Source organism: Corvus hawaiiensis, chromosome 5, assembly GCF_020740725.1.
Source record: "Corvus hawaiiensis isolate bCorHaw1 chromosome 5, bCorHaw1.pri.cur, whole genome shotgun sequence".
Classification (NCBI taxonomy): Eukaryota; Metazoa; Chordata; class Aves; order Passeriformes; family Corvidae; genus Corvus; species Corvus hawaiiensis.
This window is the reverse complement of record NC_063217.1, coordinates 74161498-74182512: the sequence shown is the minus strand read 5'-3', so window position 1 is coordinate 74182512 and position 21015 is coordinate 74161498. Positions and strand designations below refer to the sequence as shown.

Below are 21015 nucleotides of genomic sequence, written 5' to 3'. Positions count from 1 at the left end.
CGATTTGGTTTGGTCATAAGATTGTCACCTGGTTGAATCTCAACAGCTCCCAGTGAACCAGAGGGTCTGGAAACAATACTGGAGGACACGAGGACAGTCTGCACATTTCCTTATTCTACAGGCTTTTCTTCATCATTTTGGCTCAGTAATGAAGCCTTTGTTCTCCGAGATTAATGACTGTGCAGGAGTCCTCTTTCCCTTTGGAAGGGAAGACAGAACCAGTTTATTAATCTGCTGCACAGGGGGCTGAGATGGAAGATGAGGACATAAAGGGTTGTATTTTCTGGGAGCTGTACGGGACATTACTGTGCTTGGACCCACAGTGACAATAGTAGGATTCTAGGTGTGTAATTCCTCGCTTTGAAAGGATACTTCCTAAATGTGCAGCCTGGAATTGGAGATAGCTGTAAATTTGCTGACATGGCTTGCAAAATTGCTCTAGAGTGGATCGTTGCCTTCAAGAAGTGGAATTAGAGTTACCTGGTGCAGAGCTTCCGAGGACCCGTGACTGGTACTGAAGGAAATTTCCTTTCTCTGCTGAATCAGCTGCAGGGATTTTCATGGCCTGATGCAGGCTTTTTTTGTTGTTAGAAACGGGATAAAAGGCTTAGTCTGGCTTGTTCTTTCTGCCCCAGCTTAGACGCAGTTAACGTGGAAGCATTTGGCCCACCATAACCTGCATTTTTAATTGAAATCCCGCATCCTGCTGGCAGTCTCACTTCATCATTTGGCACATCTTTGTTGGGATATGCTTGCTGTTGACTGCTGGCGTCCTGGTGGCTCTGCCAGGTTCAATTTTTGAACAAGCAGCATCATTTGAAGGGGGCAGACCATCACCTCCTTGGTGCTTTGCCATAGGCACACCTGCATCCAGACCATCACACAGCAGAGATGGGCGCTCCTGCTGCTCCAGAAATAGCCACTATATTGTAATAAGTGCTATCATTAAAGCTGTGATCAAGTTTAGATTAAATTAATCCCTTATCTCCCTTCTTTTCCACAGCTGTTCAATCAAGCACTCCGGGTCTGACATCCATTAACAGTTTGATATCCATTCAGAAGTCATTTTGGGGGAGGATGTTTGAATTTTGCCAGTTGGCAGGTTAGGAACTATTTGGGTAAAAGGGAGAAAACCCAGCAGGAGGACCCCAAATGTTATTCCTGGATGCTGAGAAGAATTGCGGGTCTGTGTGATTCATCAAACTCAACACACAATTGGGCATGGAAAAAATCTGCAGCATAAGAAAATGGGAGAAAATAGTCATTGTTTTTGCTGTCAGTCATTCACCATGTCCATTTATAGATGGATTTAATGTGCGAAGAAAGTTTGCAAACAGACTGCAAGTTGCTTTGGGTCAATCTAATAGTGACAAACCAAAAGGCATTGACCTTTCTACAGGAATACTGCTGCTCCCAAAATATTGACCTGTTGGTCAGAACAAATATCTCTGCGTGCTGATTTAAATCCTGGTTAGAACCAATGATTTTAAGCCATAGTTTTACTCCTTCTGCCCTGTTTCCTCAGTGCATTTCGTTCATTTGGACCCTTTCCTGGCGACTGCTTCTGTGTCTGTCTGAAAGATAGTATAAAGATTACAATAGCACCTAAGTATTTGAAGAATATTTTGGAATATCATATCCCTGAAATATCTTAGGACTACTGGGAAATGTTATTTTTAGACTCGATTTTTACAAGGCTGGTATAACTGGTGAAAGACTTTAACAGCTGGAAATGTAGCAGACTGCTGAACTGTGAAAACAGTACCTTGTTTTACTTTATGTAACTTCCTAATTCCCTGACTGGAAGAAGGAGAAAACTAGTTCCCAATTCCCGAAACAGTGTGTTCATGTTGCTGTGTTGTTAACCAAGACCTGTGCTTTGCCTTAACTGCTCTGTACTCTCCCAGGACTGTAGGACTAAAGCTGTTTCCACTGAGAGGAGCTGAATTTCCATTTGATTTCCGAGCCCAGTCGTTCCTGTGTTGTTCTCTGATTGTGTGCATGCTGGAATGAGCCCATTAAAACCCCCTTGTCAAGGAGATTCTGTTATATGCGAGCAAATACCAGATCTGAAAACACACTCAGCAGAGCAACAGCTCCCCATTGCCAAGGATAAAACATCAAATCCAAACCCGAATGGACACTGGGAATCCTTAATGTGTCTCTGAATTACTTTCATCTCCTCATCGCTCCATTAATGGGTATCCCCACACACCGTGCAGTGCTCTCTCCACTTCCCTTCGTTCGGGCTTCTCCTGCCAATTACCTGGCATTGTCAAGTAATTGGAGTGGAAATGACAAATGAAAGCGGCGCTGCCAAGGCTCCTCACTTGGCAGCCGGTGGGCGATGCTGGTAATTGTTACCAAAAGTGTAATTGCTCCGGGCTCTGCCGTCGATTTCAGCAAAGCAGCCTGGGATTCCTCCTCTGAGACACCTGATCCCTGCCTTTTCTCAGTTGTCTCTGGCACAGGAGCGACTTGGGAGGTAAATCCAACCTGATACTCAGACTTGGAGCTCCCTTGGGGCATCTCCCCGTGGTGTGGCCTCCCCGCTCCCCAAAGCAGAGTCCAGCAGCCCCTTGGAGGGTTAATCACAGAATCCCAGAATAGCTGGGGTTGGAAGGGAGCTCTGGAGATCACCCAGTCCAAGCCCCCAGCCAAGGCAGGGTCACCCAGAGCAGGTGACGCAGGAATGCATCCAGGTGGGTTTGGAATGTCTCCAGAGAGGGAGACTCCATGACCTCCCTGGGCAGCTGTTCCAGCGCTCTGCCACCCTCATGGAAAGAAGCTCTTCCTCATGTTCAGGTGGGACTTCTTGTGTTTTAGTTTATGGCTGTTACTTCTTGTCCTGTCACTGGGCACACCAAGAAGTCTGGCACGATCCTGTTGACGCACCTTGGAGAGACCCATATGGATTGATGAGATTCCCTCTCAGTCTTCTCCAGACTAACCAGGCCCAGCTCCTGCAGTCTCTCCTCATGAGAGAGGTGCTCCAGACCCCTCTCCATCATCGGGTAATTAGTGGGGTACATGATGAGCAACAACCGCCTCATTTTGGCGTGACACCACAACTCTGCAGCTCGACCCCTGGCTGACACGAAGGCTGCAGCTGTGCTCTGCTGGCTCCGCCCTGCTTAGCAATTGCAGCAATGCCACCACCCCAGTGAACAGCTTTACAGGTCCTGGGCGCTGCAGGGGACACCCCAGCATCCAGTGACATTTTAGGGATGGACTGGATATTTTCAGGAAGCCATAAGAGCTGGAAAGGGGACACAAGCCAGCTGTTGTATGCTTCTTACTTCCTGAGTCACTGCACCAGAATAGCACACAGACTGTTATCTGGTGGGATGATATCCCATTCTGAGTGGCACCTGATTAAATTACTGAGGCTTTTCACATATTAATAGCAGACTCTGATTATTTTTGATTTGTTGGGTACTGCTTTTTTTTTGCTGAGGTAGAGGAGGGACAGGTGCTGCTGTCTGAAGTTACAATAGCCAGTTGAAAAAGCTGTGGTCCAAGAGATTTAGGTCTTTCTGTGCTCTGGTTAATGTGACAGGGTGACAGCAGCAAACCAGGAGCACTCACAGCTGTTCTGGGCTCCCTCCGCGCCACCTCTGCTCTTTGTCTCTTTAACTTTTTCTTTGCTTTTACTGCTGGTTGTGTTCTTGCCTCCTTCTTTTATCTTTTTCTCCCCTGCCTTTCTCTAAATCCTCATCAGTATTCTCCAAGTCCATCACGTGCTCACACTGTGTTCCTGTGTCTCCAGTTTTATTTCATTTCATTTCATCTTGGTCTGGGTGTCTGCAGGCTCAAAAGGTTTGTGGGCATTTCTTGCTCTTTTGGCCCCTGTTCTGCAAGCTGGCCCAAGTAATGTAGACGTATCTCTTCTTGCAGCGTGGTGTTTTAAAATTCAGTTGAATTAGCTATCATTTCTTCTTTTGATGTAGGGAAATCCAGGGAATAAATAAATTATAATGGCACTACTTGGTGCTTAAGGAATGCTTTCTGTCTTCAAAGTGCTCTCTGCATGATATTTCATTATTTATACTGTTAATTATATTACTACTTGTAAGGGAAAAGGCCCTTAAATTGTCATTGATAAAAATACACTCTCAACAGGATTGGAATCCAACACTTAGATTGCAGCAGATAATTTGTCCACTGAGGTACAGGGCCGTGGAGAAGACGTCAGGCAGATTTCCAGCAGTTCTTTCAGTGTCCACTGAGAAGTCTTGCTTTATGTTTAAAGCTGTTTTGCCTGGGAGCTTTGAAGTGTCCTTGTAGGTACTTGTGGGTGAACACTTACAAAACCTCACAGCAGGACAAATACGTGGGACCCAGACTTTCCAAACTGGACTTTAGGTCTGTTGCCAGGAATCTTAAGCTAAATGTTGAATTGTCCAAAGACCTGGATGCTGAGACCCGTGAAATGCTTGGAAGACTCTCACATCCTAACAAATCAGGTGGTAGTTTCCTGACTATTAACTAGATAATGAATTTTTAAAACTCTGCAGAGAAGTGTCGGTTTTGATCCAGTACCAGGCAAAAGGAATTTAGAAGCAGCTGATTTGAGCCCACAGTTAGGAGCCAGCCTGCTTGGGCTGTGATAGAAAACGGGAGGAAGAAGACCAAAGAGGGGTTTTCTTACCACAAACCTGAGCATTTAAATTTCAAAATGTGGGTAAGGGTGGCTCTGTCCTGACCTTTTGCCATATGAGTCCTTTGGTTATTATTCCACCGTGGAAATGATTTTTCTTTTTTTTTTTTATTTTAATAAGCATGAGAGGCCGGAGGTGAAGGTTTAGGAGAACCAAGAGATGAGGCACTAAGTGTGCCCCTTCCCTTCCCTTCCCTTCCCTTCCCTTCCCTTCCCTTCCCTTCCCTTCCCTTCCCTTCCCTTCCCTTCCCTTCCCTTCCCTTCCCTTCCCTTCCCTTCCCTTCCCTTCCCTTCCCTTCCCTTCCCTTCCCTTCCCTTCCCTTCCCTTCCCTTCCCTTCCCTTCCCTTCCCACTCCTGGTTACCCCATGGCTGGCTTCCCTGCAGGGAGCTGCCAGATTTCAAACACAGAGCGCTGCTGAAGCCAGCGGGATGGGTTAACTCCGATGTGTGTGTTAGCTAAAGCTTGGCACGCACATCACTTAACCTTCCTTTTTTCTCTGACTGCGCCATAAATCTGCTGGCAGAGGTGCTGTCAGGATTTCTGTTCTGCAGCCGCAGCCGTGTGTGAGCGAGAGGAGAACCAGCTGTGCTCCTGAGCAGGAATTGCTGTCCCTCTTTGCCTGCCTTGTTGGTGCCTTGCCCCGAGGGGCTGTGCGCCTTCTAAGGTCAGCATTGCCGCCATCGTTCCATTAAGAGAAAATCTCCCTAAATTTCTGATGCTGATGGAGTGTTTGCACTCACCTATGCATGACCTTTACCACGAGAGAGGAGCACAGTTTGATGTGCGAGAAAAGCTTTTGGAAAGCAGGGGAGAGACATGAGGATTGTTTTGCAATGTTTTTGGCTGTCCCACTGTTTGCAGATTGACACTCTTGATCCAGCACCCGACAGAAGTGCCTGAGCAAGTGGCCAGGTTTTTCAGGGGTTTTTTTTCTGTCATTAAGCGGCCTACTGGGCCTTTAAGGCACATTTCAGTATTTCATCATTATGCTTAATTGCAGTTTTAGTAGTTAGCTGTAAATGTGCTCGTAGCAGTCAACTGTTAATCATCCTTCCGGAGCTTAATTTGCCTGAGTCGTACTTTGCCCTGCGAGTAAATTGAAGCAAATCACTACATCGTGTAAATGAGCAGCAAGGTCTGGTCTCCTTGCAAATCCATTAAAAACGAGGCTCTACGCCTGGGATAGGGGCTGTCCATCCTACACAGGAAAACGCCCTGTGTGGTGGGAGTTTAGCCCACTGTTTGTCTGTACAACAGGGACAGGGATTGTCTAGCGGAACAGAGTGTTTCAGATGAGAAACTGATCCTCCTCTTCCCATTATCTTGTGGAGGCAGCGTGGGATCACGACCTCAGCGTGGAAGCAATGGAAGGGGGTCAAGCACGGGTGGTGAAAACCCTTGTGAATTAGCTGTGGGTGTTCCAGTTGGGTGCACTGATCGAGCAGTGGCGACAGCTGTTTCCAGACCTGTCAGACCGTCTGCTGGGCCAGACCCTCCTTCGTGGTGTTTTGGAGTAAACGTGCCCAGGTAGAGCCCGTTCATACCCGGCCACATGTCCAGGAGTGGGTTTGCCTCAAAGCTACTTGTGCTGCCTCAGCACAAGCTGGGATCAACCTGCAGCATGGACAGTCTGCACTTGATTACAGGGAAGTTTTCCAGAGATGTTGTAATCACCTGGAGCTCTTGGAAGTTGGATTATCTTGCCATTGGAGCTGATTATTGGCCGTGCATGGCCTTGTCTTTCAACTGCGTGCTGGAAGTTGTTGAGTGAAAAGTGCCAACTTGGGCCTGATAAGCATGTGGGAGGGAGGGGGGCTCTGTTCCAGTCTGGCTCTATGGAGTTGTTTGAGACACGTTGTTAAAACAGGACATGCCTTGTGCTGCATGGGTCTCCTTTCCAACTTTATTTGCAGAATAACACGTTCTGGAAGCCGGACTCTTGCCAAGACTGCCGTTGCCGGAGCAGTGTTGTCACCTGTGAGCCTACAGTCTGCAAGCCCCCTCAGTGTGACTTCCAGAAGGTAAGGGGCAAGTGTGTGTGGCTGTCCAGAGCCAGACACAGGCTCTGTGTCCTTCCACTCCTCCTTGGAGTGAAAACACGTGGTGTGTGAAGCCTTTGTCCCCTTCGCCGCGCTCCAGCCAGAGGCCGGGTGTTGGAGCAGCTTGATCCCAAAGGAAGCCCCTGAACTGGGCTCAAACCTCCCAGCATGAGCCCAGCTTCCAGTCCCCCTTCATTTGAAGGTGGAGCTGGGGCTCCCTCGAAGATGCAGATGGGCACTTTCCACTCTGCTGAGCAACAACAGAGCTGAGATTGTCTGTCGTCCAGCTTCTTCTTCCTCGTGATGGTTGCTGAGCTTTCGTTGTCTCCTGCTTGTCTTTGTCTGGGTCTTCATTAATTGGCCATGGGATTGGTCTTGCATTAACATCTGGATTGCTGGGGTAGAGTGCACAAATAGCAGTGAAAATGAGTGTTTAAAAGAGGCTCTGTCAGTATAATTATATGGCTTTGTGAAGCAGGTTAAAATGTTTCCCAATATGACAGCACTAATGAGGAAATAATTTTGATTCTTACTGGTTTTCCCCGTTATTATCGCTGGGTATTGATTAAAGCTAGACTGAACTATTAGCAATTTTTGTGCTAAAGAGGAGGGAAATAAAGTGCTGTCATGGCATACCTAATAATGAGTGCACGGGATAAAATGATGAAAATCGGGTAAATGAAAAGGTGGCAGCTTTAAAGGTCATGAAGGGAAATCGGTTTCTAGTGTGAAATGAATCTGTGTGACTCCTTGACACGGGCAATCTTCAAGACAAAATGTTTAAGTGTTCCAAAAACATCTGGTCATTTAAACATTGAAAAGGCTCACCAAGGATCTCAGAAGAAAAATATCCTTTCATGCTTCAAGGCTAAACCGCCCATTGAGGAGCAAGGTCAGAAATCACCATCCTTCTCCATGGTTTATTTCTTATCTACTCATTATGAGATTTATGCAAATGTTGCTGATCTTGTTTCAGCAACATCTGTCCCTTGTTTCTCAGTGGCCTTTCAGTGAAGAATCTTGAGTTTTGTCTTGGACAAGTGTTTTCTATTCTTTGAAAACTGATTTGGCTGGGGAATTCCTAGTTGTACTGTTAGGGTGTAAATTCTGCTGCTATTTTGAGGGTAAAATGTTCAATACACAAAGTGAGGTGTCACCTCTCTCAGCAAGGGGATGTGGTGTAGCAGCAATCTATATTTCTCTTGAAACCTTTTCTGTCTGAACTGGGAGCACCAGGTCCAGCAAGGCCTCATGGCTTCCCCTTCATGTTAAAGTCCCTATTTGATGTCAGCTGCTTATTGGAATCCTGTCTCTTTTTAGGGAGAAGTGCTCCAGATAGCCTCCAACAAGTGCTGCCCTGAGTGTGCCTCCCGAGCTGAAGGATTCTGCCAGCACGAAGGACAGATCCACAGCGTGAGTGCTCTGTCCAGTTCCTCAGCTGGGACAATCCTTACCTGTTTTTAGCTCCCCGCTTGGTTCAGCCAGTGGAGGATGCTGAGCTGGTGTGCAGGGGAAGGATAGATCATTGCATTTATATCCTGCCGCTGTCAGACACTGGAATTCAGCAGGAGTTTGGTCAGCAGGGTTTGCAGAAGGGGAACGTGTCGCTGAGCAGTTGTGTGTCCTGCATGGCTTAATGGGAGAAATTTCCCCAGTTGTTCCTTCCCTTTGCTGTTTCTGTGGATGACTGAGACAGTGCAGTAACATCAGGAGGGGAGCAAAGCACAGTGAACTCGACATATTAGCTGTCCTCAGAGAAGGCTTTTCTCTCGGCAGCCATCTATGGCTGCTGGAGATTGATTGCTGCTCTGCGACCTGGGTTCTGTATTCTGTAATCCTGAATTATTCAGGAAGCAGGTTCTGGGATGTGGTTTCACCTAGGGAGGCTGAAAGGCCAAAACAGAGTAATTGTCTGGAGATAAGAAAAAAATCACAATTCATGGGTTAATGAATCATGTCAAACAACTGGCAAATGTAGAAAAATGGCTTAACAGCAAACTCAAGTCCTATGTGTGGTCTCTTACAGACTTTTCTGTTTGACAAGAGGCAAGTCAGGTCCAAATCTCAAGGAATATGCTAAAATGCCCACACATTTGCATATGTGGACTGTACTGTCTACACCTGAGATGGATTTCTCAACCCTCTGTTTCAGCATGAGGCATGGCCAGTATGAAGCTGGTGCAAGCTAAACAAAAACAGGAGGGGTAGCACACCCTTCCTCTTCTCATATTTCTTTGTGCCTGTGATTTGGTGCTGCTATGTTTTATCATAATACATTACATTTCTTCTTATGCCATTGCTGCATTTTGCTGTGTGGTTCTCTTGCTGCAGCTTTTGTCTTTTGGCTCTTTTTGAGCCTGTCCTTTGGGTAGGCATCCCCACAAAGATACGGACACATTTGTACCTAAAATCACATTTCACATCCCAATTCCACTGCCAGCTGGTCAGAAAGCTACTTTTTGTCAGTGGCAAGTCTCATCCTTGAGAGAGGAGGGACTTGAAGAGGGACAAGACTTATTTCCAGGACTCACTGTGCTTTCTCACTGTGCCTTTGGTTGTGTTGGTGCAGCATGGCACGCAGTGGGCCAGCTCGGGATGTGTCCAGTGCTCCTGCACCCATGGGAAGGTGACCTGCAGCCCCAGGACCTGCCCAGCCCTCACCTGTGGACAAGGGGAGCTGCAGGACATTGCCCAGGGCTCCTGCTGTCCCAAATGTGTGGGCCATGGTGGTGAGTACTGCATGTGAATGGGGGACTGTCTGGTTCCATTGAGCTGAACTCAGAACATCCTTTTAGTCCCAAATCTGGAAAGCTTGTCTTTTCTTGTTCATTTTTGTTGGGAAGACTCTGGAGTCAGGCACGTCTCTTAATTCCCTTTCTGTCCTGCCGCCATATTTACATTTTTAATGGCTTCTCCCATGGGCCAAGAGGTGGGGACAGGCTTTAAGCAGTGAGCAGATGTGCCTAATAAGTCCTCCTTTTGGAGATTAAAATTGAGAAAAAAAACCTCAGGTATTTCCAATGCACTTGGACTGCAAGTTCCAAGAATGCTTCAGCTGTTGGATGCCTTTTCTTGTAGAATCCCAGTGGGAGAAGTGCATCCAGAGCTCTTAATTCACAACCCCTTTGGAAACTGGTGGAATTGTTACTCTCTTTTACCTGCTTTGACAAACTGCAGTTCGGAATTCTGAGATGCACAAAAGCTGTGCTTTTAATTATGGGTAACAGCAAGGGATTAAAGGGTGTTGGAAAAGAAACTCCCCCTTTGTTTTCCTGTCCCTTAGAGCCTTGCTCCTTCGATGGCCGTGTGTTCCAGGATGGCGAGGGCTGGAGCCTGGGGCGGTGCTCCAGATGCGTCTGCAGGGATGGCGCAACTCAGTGCTCCACAGCTTCCTGCCAGCCTCTGCTCTGCAGCCAGGTCAGGACCCTCCAGCCTTCTAGGAATGTTCCTCAACACCTCCTTTTCCATGGGCAACATGCATTTCTCCTGCTGGGGTCCAAATTAGCAGGCAAAGCTTCTGGGTGACAAGTGGGCAATTTGGGAAAGGGGTATTTGACCTGCGGAAATGGTGTGGAGTGATGATGAAGCCCGTGCGTGTCTTCCTTAATACCTTCTTTCCCCACCATTTTATTTTTCTTATCCCTTTGCTGCCTAATTAAGCACAAATTCTGAAGAAACTGCTTTTTTTTTTGCTACTAAAAAAGTGATCTAGAGTTGATCAGGAAATGTTTTTATTTCTGCTGAGCGAAGGAATGAAAGCACAAGATTTATAGTGGGGTTTATCGCCACAAATTTCAGTGTTTGGTTTGCAGCTGGAAAGTTTGATTTGCAGGTCCTGTTTAATTTTTTTTTTTTTTACAAGAACTCTAAAAATGCATTTGAGAGTAGTTCAAATGTGGATGAAATTCCCCTTTTAACTTAAGGAGTTCAGAAATACAAGGTAACTTGAGCTGAAAGAAAAGTTTCGGAGCAGTGTGTTTGTGTTTAGAAAACAACAAAACTGGGAAGAGGACCTAGGCAAGCTCACGGTTTTAGTCCAGCTAGGAGAACAAGGACATTCCTGTTTCCAAGGTCTTTGCTGTGGACAAGTGATGAGTTTTTAGCATTTGGGCAGGAATCAACGCAGCCAAAACCCTACAGGATTCTACACAGCGTTAACACAGGGTTAGTAAAGGCAGCAAACTGTACACAGTACTCCGAACTCTGGGCAAATCACTCATTTTTTAGAATTTGTGTTATTATATTGAACGTGCTGAAGGGTGTGACTGTGCTCTTTGGATCCTTTTCATTGGGCCCATTGTACCCTTTTTTTGGGCCCCTTGGTGTACTCCTTTCCAACAGCATGCCTAGAACTGGCTCCCTGGAAATCCTTGTCTCTGACCTTGACTTTATGTTTGAGGGACTGCCATTTTCCGATTCTTTCTGAATCTCTTACCACGCTCCAATGATTGATCCAAAAGCTCCCTGACTGAGAACTCTTCACTGAGAAAACCAAAAGCAATACTCATAAACTTTATTCCATGTTGATGCTTTCCCAGCTTTCTGTTACTGGACCAGATGTTTGGACAATTAACACTTTTTTTTGGATAGAAGAAAGCCCACCTGTTCGTGTGTGTGTGCGTGCTAATTGTGTTTTGCTTTGTCCTGAGATATTCCATTAGTGTTCATTTACTAAGTACTCTGCATTAAAACAAATTTATGCCAGCTTTAGAGCCCTCCTTTCCCACTCCAACTGGACTGGCGTTACCTGCTGAGCCATTGCACTAATGTTTAATCAGCAATCATTAGGATCTAATTTATGAAAACAGGAGTGACTGTTGTTGCTGTGATGTATTTGAGAGTAGTTGGCTGGCAGCATCCAAGTTAATGCAGCAGAAAGCCAATTCTGATGGTGTTCCAGATATTTCCTACCAAGGACATTTCCCTGTGGAAGGGACATTAGCAGGATGTGCAAGGAACCTGTTCTGATCTCAATCAAACCTAACATTTTCTTGCATGGGCCTTTATCTCTGTCCCTTCCTTCGTTCTCTACTCCATCAAAAGCTAGGACAAAAATTCTCCCAGGATTAAACTCTCATCTTCCATCTTTCAGATAACTTTGCTCTTCCCTAGTTACTGAAGGAAAATAATGCAAAAACTTCCTGTTGCATGCCACCAAAATACACAAAAAAGTTCTTTTAACTCTGCTGGGAAATCTGTCCTTGGTGACTTTTATACAAAGTCTTCCACTCTTTCTTTGCAAGCCCAGGATCTGACTAATGAAGAAGATGAGGTGATGGTGCTTGGCATTCCTACTCTAATTGCAGACCACCAGTCTGTCTCTGCTCATCCTGGTGTGGCTGGAGGGAGGTGCTGATGAGCAGTGCTGTTCCAAACCACTGGATGGACGCAGACTGGGAGCAGTGGAATTAGACACCTTTTGGATGGTTGGAGTTGAGGCATGCAGGAAAAGTTACATTGGTGTGAAGTGCCAGCCTTTTCCAACGTGATTTAAATCCGTCATAAAAACCCTGAAATTAGAAAAATCCAGTTTTAAGCGTAATTTAACATCTGTACAGACAGTATGGATGGATTTAACTAAAACAGTGCAGATGCCTGAGAGGTGGTGAGTGTAAATCACACCTTCGAAACCTCAAAATGTGGCCATTCCAGAAAAAAACTCCTCTCATCCATCTCCTGCTTTATTGTGCTTCCCTGCATAGCTGTATATTTATTTTTTCCTCTGTATATCTGTATGCCTGAATATGAGCACTTTATGTCATGTGAATGAATTTGTCTGCATCTCTCCATGTATTCAGACCTCAGTTGCCATCTAAATAAGCCCAGAAATTGAGGAGGAGAAAACATCTTCCAAGCCTTTTACTCTGCTCTTTTGCTGCTTTTTGGGCCAAAACGAAGCCTTGAGTGGCAGTGGGTTATCCCACAGATGCTAAATGCCTGGAATTCCAAGCACTGATGCTGACCCCCCCGTTAACTGTTCATGCTTTCTTTTCCTTGTCTCTGCCTTCTGTTTAGGATGAAGTTATGGTTCTTGCTCCTGGAAAATGCTGCCCAGAATGTGTCCCACAGCCCTGCTCGGTGTCAGGAAGAACGTTCCAGGTGACTTGTGACAAACCACACCAAAACCACTCCCAGTTTTTTGGCACATCTCTCTTTTCCCTTCTCCCCAGCATCTGACTTTCTGCCAGCACTGATAGCTTAGTACAAACACTTCTTTTTTCCCTCCTGGAAAGGCAGGAGAGCTGAAAGAAATCAGGCCTAGATAAGAATTTGCTGGCCAGCGGAAAGGAAGTTTGCAGGGTGAAGCAGATGAGGCACTTTCTTTTCACACTTGTTTTGAAGGAGGAAAGCAGAAAGCACCGGTGGTCAAAGTATTTATAGCTTTCATTTTTCATCTGGAATGAGTTTAATACATTATTTAATGAATATATGTATGTGGGATTTTTCTGTCAATGATTTTTTTTTGGCTAATAATAGTAGTTCAGGCCTCCCCAATGCCATGAGCTTGCAATTAATGAGAAATACACACCCACAGTGTCATCTAGACCTCATCCCTCTTCTTCCTGTTTGCTGATCATGTAGAGATCAGCATTTTTTAAGAAAAGTTTATTATCTGATAGAGACGTGCAGAAGGAGCCATCATATTCCATAAGCAGCTCAGGTTTCTGGAAGGAATTTGGTTATTTGCCAGGAGGGTTAAACAACTGTATCCATGTTCCTTTTCAACAGCATGGGGAACAGTGGAAAAAAAATGCCTGCACTGTGTGTGCATGTCAGAGAGGGGAAGTCAGATGTCTGAGGGAGACCTGTGGCTCTGTCACCTGTGAGAAGGTACTGAAAAATCACCCGCCTCTGATACCCCAGCTACACCTTCTGCTGTGCCGAGGGCTTCAGACAGCCCTGCTCACTGCTGGGTGATGTTTTCAGGGGGAAAACAAGGTGCAGCGCCCTGGGAAGTGCTGTGAGGAGTGTGTGTCTTCCAAAGGAAGCTGCTTGGACGGTGGCACCATCAGGCACCACGGAGAGATGTGGAACAGCACCCGCTGTGACTTCTGCGTGTGCCAGGAGGGGCAAGTCACCTGCCAGGGAGCTGAGTGTGCCAAAGTAGAGTGTGCCAAGGTGAGAAAGGCTTTCTTCTACCAAGATGGATGTGTCAAGTCTTGGGATTTTTTTTTTTTCCCCTCCCTTTTTCTTTTTTCTTGACTTGAGACGCTCCAAAAACCGGCCCTTGTTTTGTGTGATCCCCTCAAAAACACTTCACAGGGAAGGAGAGCAAACCTGGGATTGCCCGTGCAAGTTTGCACAGTGGGCTTCCATTGTGAAGCAAACCAGTGTGAATCAGTGACTAATTTAACTTGGATTCCCTCCCATGCTGTGTCTGCCTGCTGTAGTGGAGGGTCAGACACACAGAGGGTTCAGTGGTGATCATTGGATTTACCAGGAGCTGAACATGGGGAAAAATGTACAGGTCAGAGATAGTTAAAAGCTTAAGAAATGTTCATTTTATGCTCATTCCGTGTGCTACAGTGGCCTTCAGTAAGGTAGCTGGATATGGAAGTCGGTGTCCTACTTTTCTTCATTTTTTCCATGCCCCTCTTAGCGTGGAAGTGAAGCTGGCAAGGTGTTTTATTCCCAGTGCTGTTTACTCCAAAACAAATATCCTCCCTGCCAGGTTATGTTATATTTGCTCTGCAGTGGATGTGCAAAATGCATTAGATAGGGTTGAATGCTTCATCCACACATGTACAAATATGCTTTGAATTGGGGTTTTTTTGCAGTGGGATAAGACTTCTGTGTTGTTTGTCACTGCAAAGGCTGAGAGGATTGGGATTGCTCAGCCTGGAGAAGAGAAGGCTTTCGGGAGACCTAATCGTGGCCTTCCAGTACCTGAAGGGGCTCCAAGAAAGATGGAGAGACTATTTACAAGGGCCTGGAGTGACATGATAAGAGAGAATGGCTTCACACTGACAGAAAGTAGGCTTAGATTAGGTATTAGGAAGGAACTGTTCCCTGTGAGGGTGCTGAGGCCCTGGCACGGGTTGCCCAGAGAAGCTGTGGCTGCCCCATCCCTGGAAGTGTCCAAGGCCACTTCTCCTTTCCAACTCAAATGTTTCTGTGATTCTATGATCTGTTTTAATTGGTGGGCTCTTACCTGTTTTATACGTACTATTCCACAGTGTCAGTGAGGAAAAGGGAAGGAATTGTAGCCTTCTGGGTTTTCTGTCTCAGTGGTGATGCTTTTCTGGTGACTCTGCCTGTGTGTGCTGAAATCTTGAGCAGCAGCACCCTTGTGGTGTGTCTGAAGTCCAGCCAAAGCCTGGACATAATGGTTTCACTGGATTAGGTTGTTTTCATGAGTGTTCAAAGGAGTGAAAATCCACACATGGACTCCCAAATGGTGCCAAAAAGGGCATATCAAGGTATAAAAGTGTTTGTTCACCTGTGACTGTGCCTTTGAAACAGCCAAAATGCACTGAGTGTGCGACCCAAAGTCACCCTGCCATGGTGCTGCTGCTGATCACCCGACCTGAAACTGCACAGAGAGATTTTGCTGGATGAAAAGCCGTGGTTGCCATAAAATCTTGTGCACTTGCAGCTGTTTGAGTGAGCTGCCTGCGTGCTCCTGGCTGTAAATTGGATCATTTACACTAATGATGATGGCGTGCTGTCATGGCTCAGTGGGGAGGATTAGTTAATATTCACACTCACATCTTGGGTACTGACAAAAAAAATCCATTATTCAGAAAAGCCAGGGGTGTTTTCCAGAACAATAGCTGGAGATGTTAACGTGTAGAGTTCAAAACTCCCCAAGCCAGGTTTGGTCATAGTTTGCCTCAATAGTGCAAGATGTGCCTTAATTGATTATAAGAAAATGTTCACTCAAAAAACAAATGCTGTGTTTTCTTTGTTCTTTGTATTTTCCTTCTGAAGTTGCAGGTCTGTTTATTTAGGCACCTGCCTCGATAAATCAGAGCCGACGTGAAGCCAGGAGCACTTGGATTTCTCTCTTCATAAGGCACTATTAGTTTTCTGGTCACATCATCCTACTCAAAGTGTAATTATGAGACCACAGATAGGAACTGCAAGAGGTTTAGCTCCAAACCCTTTCAAACAAACTTGTCCAGCAAAGTGTCCATGTTGATTCTGACCTAATCCTCAAAAAGCCATTTTGAGCAGGCTGTGAGCTGGGAGTACATGTTCTCAACCTGGAATATGATCAATCTCTCTGCAGCAAAGCCACAAGTTATCTCCCACAGCCTCTCCCTTTTCTGAGCCTTGGCAGAGCAGCGTAGCTGCATTTTTTTGGGCTAGGCAAGCCATGTTGCATGGATAGGTGCTCCCAGTTTTCCTATAGCCTGTGTTTGTGCACGTGGGTGGGGATGCGAGAGTTTACAGTACACAGTAGTGACATGAGATCCAAACCCTGCCAAAGGCATTTTGGAGTAATTGAAGAGCAGAAATGTATAGAAGCAGCAGAGAGAGATTTAGGCCGTGTGTGGTCCTCGGTGACTGAGAACCAGATGGCTCCTCCTCTGTTCCCCTGCTCAGGAATGCACCTGGGATGCCAGAGCATGGCCTGGCTTAGGCGTTCTCCCTTGGGGAACCCAACAATGACCAGTGCTGCTGTTACCTTGGCCGTGTCTTTAATAATTCCCATTTGAAAATAGATTGTGCCAGTGTGGCACAGGGAAAATTATCCTGGAACAGACATGCAGTTGGCATAAATCAGAAAAAACTATTTGGTAATCTTGGAAACTGAAGCTGTTTCTTGTGAGCTGTGTCCTGGTTCCCTAGGACAAAGTGTCTCTCTTTTCTAAATGTTCAGCTTCTACTCGGGCACAAAGAGTTGTGGTGAATTGGGGCACTTTATTCCTTTCTCCTGCTGCTAAATTCTTATCTTCAAACCGAAGTGATTTAAGTGAAATCTGCGGAGTTGTATGGTTGTGACAAAGGACAGGCTTTTTCCATCTGGGATAAATAGAGCATGTGCTTTGAAATTCTCCTGGGAAAATAAAAGTAGAACATTCAAAATGAAGGTAAGCTTCTGTGCATTGAAATCTTGAGGTTGGTCCGGTGCAATCCTAGTGATCCACAGTAAAAAGGGGGAGTATTTCTCTGCGGGATTTAGGGATGAAATAACGGCCTTATCGCTGAATTCCGAGGCCTTTTCTGAGGTTTGCTCTGCAACTTCAATATTCACTAAGCACATTTTTCAAACTATACCTACAGAGATGAAGTGGGATAGAGAGAAGATAAGGTGAAATTAGATATTGGAGATTGCATTCCAGGGCAAGAGCTGTTCTGCCTCGGCATTCCACAGTGGTTTTGGCAATGTTGATTCCGTTTGCATTGCTGCAACCTTTCTCTTCTTCACAGGGTGAAGAATTAATTCACTTAGAGGGGAAGTGCTGTCCTGAATGTATCTCCAGTCATAGTTACTGTGTTTACAAAGAACATACCAAAGCTGTGAGTATCCTTGTACTTTGGAGCAGGGAAGAGTGAGTTCTGCTCACAAAGGTTTGGAGGGCTTGGCTCTCCCTCTCCGGTTCTGAGAAGGGTATTATTTGCAAGTGTAGCAGAAAAATAATTAATATTGCCTGCAGATTGCTTCTTGTGTGCATCTGCTGCAGAATTTTCTTGGTCTCCTTTGTGCAGTTCAATCAATCATTCCCCTTTAATATTTCATATCCCTACTCATAGGTTTCCTGCACATTTCTTAAAGGCAGTTGATTTTAATCCTGTAAAATAGAAGCTGGGGCAGTGTGGAGCTTTCTGCCAGTGTATCCCACTGATTATAATCTTTACTGCAACAGGAGCCCATTATTAATATTTTCAAGGAACTTCCCTCTGAAGTTAAAGATAGAGGAAACATTGATTATCTTGGTTTAAATATACCAGTAGTGGACTTCTCATTGCTCTCACAGATGAGGACTGGAGCTGATAAGCTGCTCTTTGCCAACAGATGTGGGAAATGAGAAGTTTAATCAATTGCTTGGGGTTTTTTTAGATGCTGAGCCTTTCTTTGCTCAGACCCCTTTCTCTGCCCTAGGTGAGGTAAAACACTAAGGTGTCGGGGTTTTTCCAGCTGATGCTTTGTCCTTTCTGAGAGAGGAGCTGGCAGAAAAGCTTTGTGATCATTTGAAATGCCTGCTGTCTCTTTTGTGTCGACCCCTTCATCCCCGCGCTGTTTCACCCGGAGATCTCCATGCCCGGCAAATCCACTCAGTGCCAAGGCTCTCCTTGGCTCTGAAGCCGTGTTTCTCCTGCAGAACGGGGAGACCTGGGCAGAAGGGCCGTGCCGGGAATGCGAGTGCCGGGACGCGGCGGTGACCTGCTTCCAGCGCTCCTGCCCGCCCTGCCCGCGGGGCAGCCTGCCTCCGGAGGGGAAGGGAGACTGCTGTCCGCGCTGCCAGCCAGGTACAGTGCCAGGGCCGTCCTTGCCTTGTTCGGGAACCCCTGCGCCCTTCGCTCCCCCAGCCCCTGTCTGATCCCCGCATGGAGTCTTGTCTTGTCTCCACTTTGCACTTGCTAATTAACTCGTTTCCGTGCAATTCAGTTCTTAGGTAGGTTTGAGGCTCCCAGTGACTTCCCCTGGTTTAAATGACAGCTTTCTTTTGGCAAAAGAAGTTCTCCTTAGGATTGGTGTTTTGGAAGTGTTATGTCTTTTTCTTTTTTCTTCCACCTCTCCTTTCTGAATCCTAGCGTGAGTTTTGGAGTTTATGGGCTCCTGATTATTTCTTGGGAGTGGGAAGAAGAAAGAATGTGCTTACACTGCTGTTCCACAAGCTCACCTGAGGCTGAATGGCTGCCAGTTAATAATTGTTTGGAAAGACTAGGATAGCCTTGGCAATATGGTAATTTTGCCTACAAATTCCTTTTTCTCCAGGATATTGTCATTCCCCTGGATTTACCTTTCATAGTTGGGAGGCTTTAGCTGTGGGTTGCTAGGTTTTTTTGTAGCTCTTCTTGTTGCATTCATATAACTTTGGTTTTATCGGGGTGCTCCAGTTAATGCTTTATCTCATTAAGAAGAAAATAGCTTCACAGTTTAATTGTGCTGGAGTGCCTGGGCACATTTGCCATCTTCTTGTTTTAAAGCTTGTTATTTGTTGCATGCTAATGGAAATGCAAAGCACTGCAGATAGAAAAGTGAGGAAAACAGGGCTTAGACAGCTCGGATGGAATTGTCCTGGATTTTTGAGAGGGAACAGCATCTGCACAGGCTGCTGAGGAGGGGACAGGTAAAAGTCTTCTCAGCCCCTCTCCCTTCTACTTATCAAGAAGTGCCTCTGTCTGCTGGTTATCCTTGAAAATCTGGCCATTTAGCTTCCATCAAGGTAGCACTTTGGAAAACCCAAGCTTTGGAGTCATGGTATTGGACATACAGAGCCAAACTTGCACTTTTTGTGTCCTAAAAGGTAACTGGCAATTTCCCGTACCCAAACCTGCTGTTTTCCCTCTGTGTTTTTCTGTCTTTCAGTGGTGGGGATGAGAAACAAATGCAAAATGCAGCTTGCAGCAGTTCAATCTGTGAGCCCAGAACAGCAGCCCCTGCTGCATCTGCTTCCATAAAGCCAGCAAAAATTGATTGCTGCTTCTCAGAGATGTGCTGGGGGAAGCTGGCAGAGAGAACCCACTCCTTCTCAGCCAGGGGAAAGCAAAAAGCCCCTGGGCAGTGCTGTATTTATGTTAAAACCAGCAATTACTCCCTCTCACTGAGAACTTTTGGCTTGGAGCCTCCCTGAGAACACTTGGCTTGGAGCAGAGAGGCCTTTTTTGCACCTAGAGAAAAACTGTTGCGTTCTGCATCTCTCCAAGTACCTGTGGCCAGGAATTACTTCTGTGGTGCTGTGGCATCAAGGTTTTTCTGGAGGGGGAGCAGTCTGTCACCTGTACTCTGACCTGGCATGGACACAGAGTCTTGACTCACTGCAGGATTTGGCTTAAGGACTCTCAAATTCAGGTTGTTTCGGACCGTTAATTTCTGGTGACTTACAATTTTTACTGCTGAGAAACCACGTGGACAATTAATACCCTTTTAATCAATTGCCTAGAAAATCTGAGTCTATATAATGACTTCTCACATACTAAACAGAGCCATAAAATATTTAGCCGCTTCGATATAATCTGGTATATAAAATCCCTCTCCAAATCTAGCACACCTTGTACCACCCAGAGAAATAAGCAATGAATTTCACTTTGATTTCGAAGTTGTGTTGTTTTGTTCCTTCCTGGCTGCCAACACTGCTGCTCTTTTCCCCCTCTGTGTGTTCTCCCCCTGCCAGGTGCGTGCCACCCGGACTGTGAGAGCTGCTCCCAGGCCTCTGATCACTGTGACTCCTGCCGGGACCCCAGGAAGCGGCTGCAGGACGGGCACTGTGTGGAGATGTGTGAACGGGGCTTCTACCAGCACGGGGGGGCCTGCTTAGGTAACTTCTGCAAGGGGTTAGACCCCCCTTCTGTGCTGCATGCTGTGCTCCTGGCCGTGGGATCCCATGGGTTCCTTCTGAAGAGATTGCCCCGCTTTGGTTGGAAAAGCATTCAGGCACGAGCTGTGCTGTAACCATGAGACTTGGTGAGGTTTCAGACGGAAGCAGATGCAAATTCCTGAACTCTCCAGCTAAAATGAGGCAAAATCGTCTCATTTTGTCGGAGCAGGGAGGGGTCTTTCTGCATCAGGTATTTGGGGTTGATTTTTCTTCTCTCTTCTTTCTCCTGGAAGCCTGCAATGAAACCTGCTCAGCCTGCACCAATGGATTTGAGTGCTCCTCATGCCAGGCACCCCTGCTGCTGAAGGACGGGCAGTGTGTGACTTCCTGTGGGAAGGGCTACGTCCAGGATCAGCTCCTCTGCGCAGGTACCTCGAAGCAAAAGAGGCTGCAGTCCTCTGTGATGGCAAAAGAACAGGCAAAAGCCATACCTGAGCTAAAACCCCCCTCTCCTGCAGCATCTGCTGTTGACATAGGTGTTAATGTTCACTCTAGAGTAAAGGAAGGAGCGAGCAGAGGAACCAAGTCATACAGGGTAAAATTGATTACTGCTTGGGGAAATATTAATGACAGCTCCTAAGTGGAGCAGTTATGCTCATTTTGCTCATTTTGAACACCGATGTTTTTCACCACCGACGTTTTTCACTTCCTCTTTCAATTGCCGTTTCACTTGGAAATGTGACTGTGTGTTTTGTGGTGCGAAGGGTGTGGAGCAGGATGTGTGCCCTAATTTTGCTCATGATGGGACACCCTGAGCCTTGCCTTTTGATCCAGGAGGAAGTGTGTGTTTCTTTGGCTTCAGGGCAGACTGCCTGTGCCTGCTC

The 21015-nt window shown here is 46.2% G+C and overlaps 1 protein-coding gene across 3 annotated transcripts in view; it reads left to right on the top strand.

Moving 5' to 3' along the window:
- Positions 1-21015, top strand: part of FRAS1 (Fraser extracellular matrix complex subunit 1) — a 109795-nt gene that overhangs the window by 26869 nt on the left and 61911 nt on the right. For all 3 annotated transcript variants that reach the window (XM_048303607.1, XM_048303606.1, XM_048303608.1), the window contains exons 3-13: positions 6576-6683; positions 8022-8114; positions 9271-9430; positions 9985-10118; positions 12717-12800; positions 13431-13532; positions 13629-13820; positions 17079-17168; positions 17972-18119; positions 19988-20131; positions 20425-20559. In XM_048303607.1, coding sequence (XP_048159564.1) covers positions 6576-6683; positions 8022-8114; positions 9271-9430; positions 9985-10118; positions 12717-12800; positions 13431-13532; positions 13629-13820; positions 17079-17168; positions 17972-18119; positions 19988-20131; positions 20425-20559 — 1390 coding nt within the window. The remainder of the gene's footprint in view (positions 1-6575; positions 6684-8021; positions 8115-9270; positions 9431-9984; positions 10119-12716; positions 12801-13430; positions 13533-13628; positions 13821-17078; positions 17169-17971; positions 18120-19987; positions 20132-20424; positions 20560-21015) is intronic.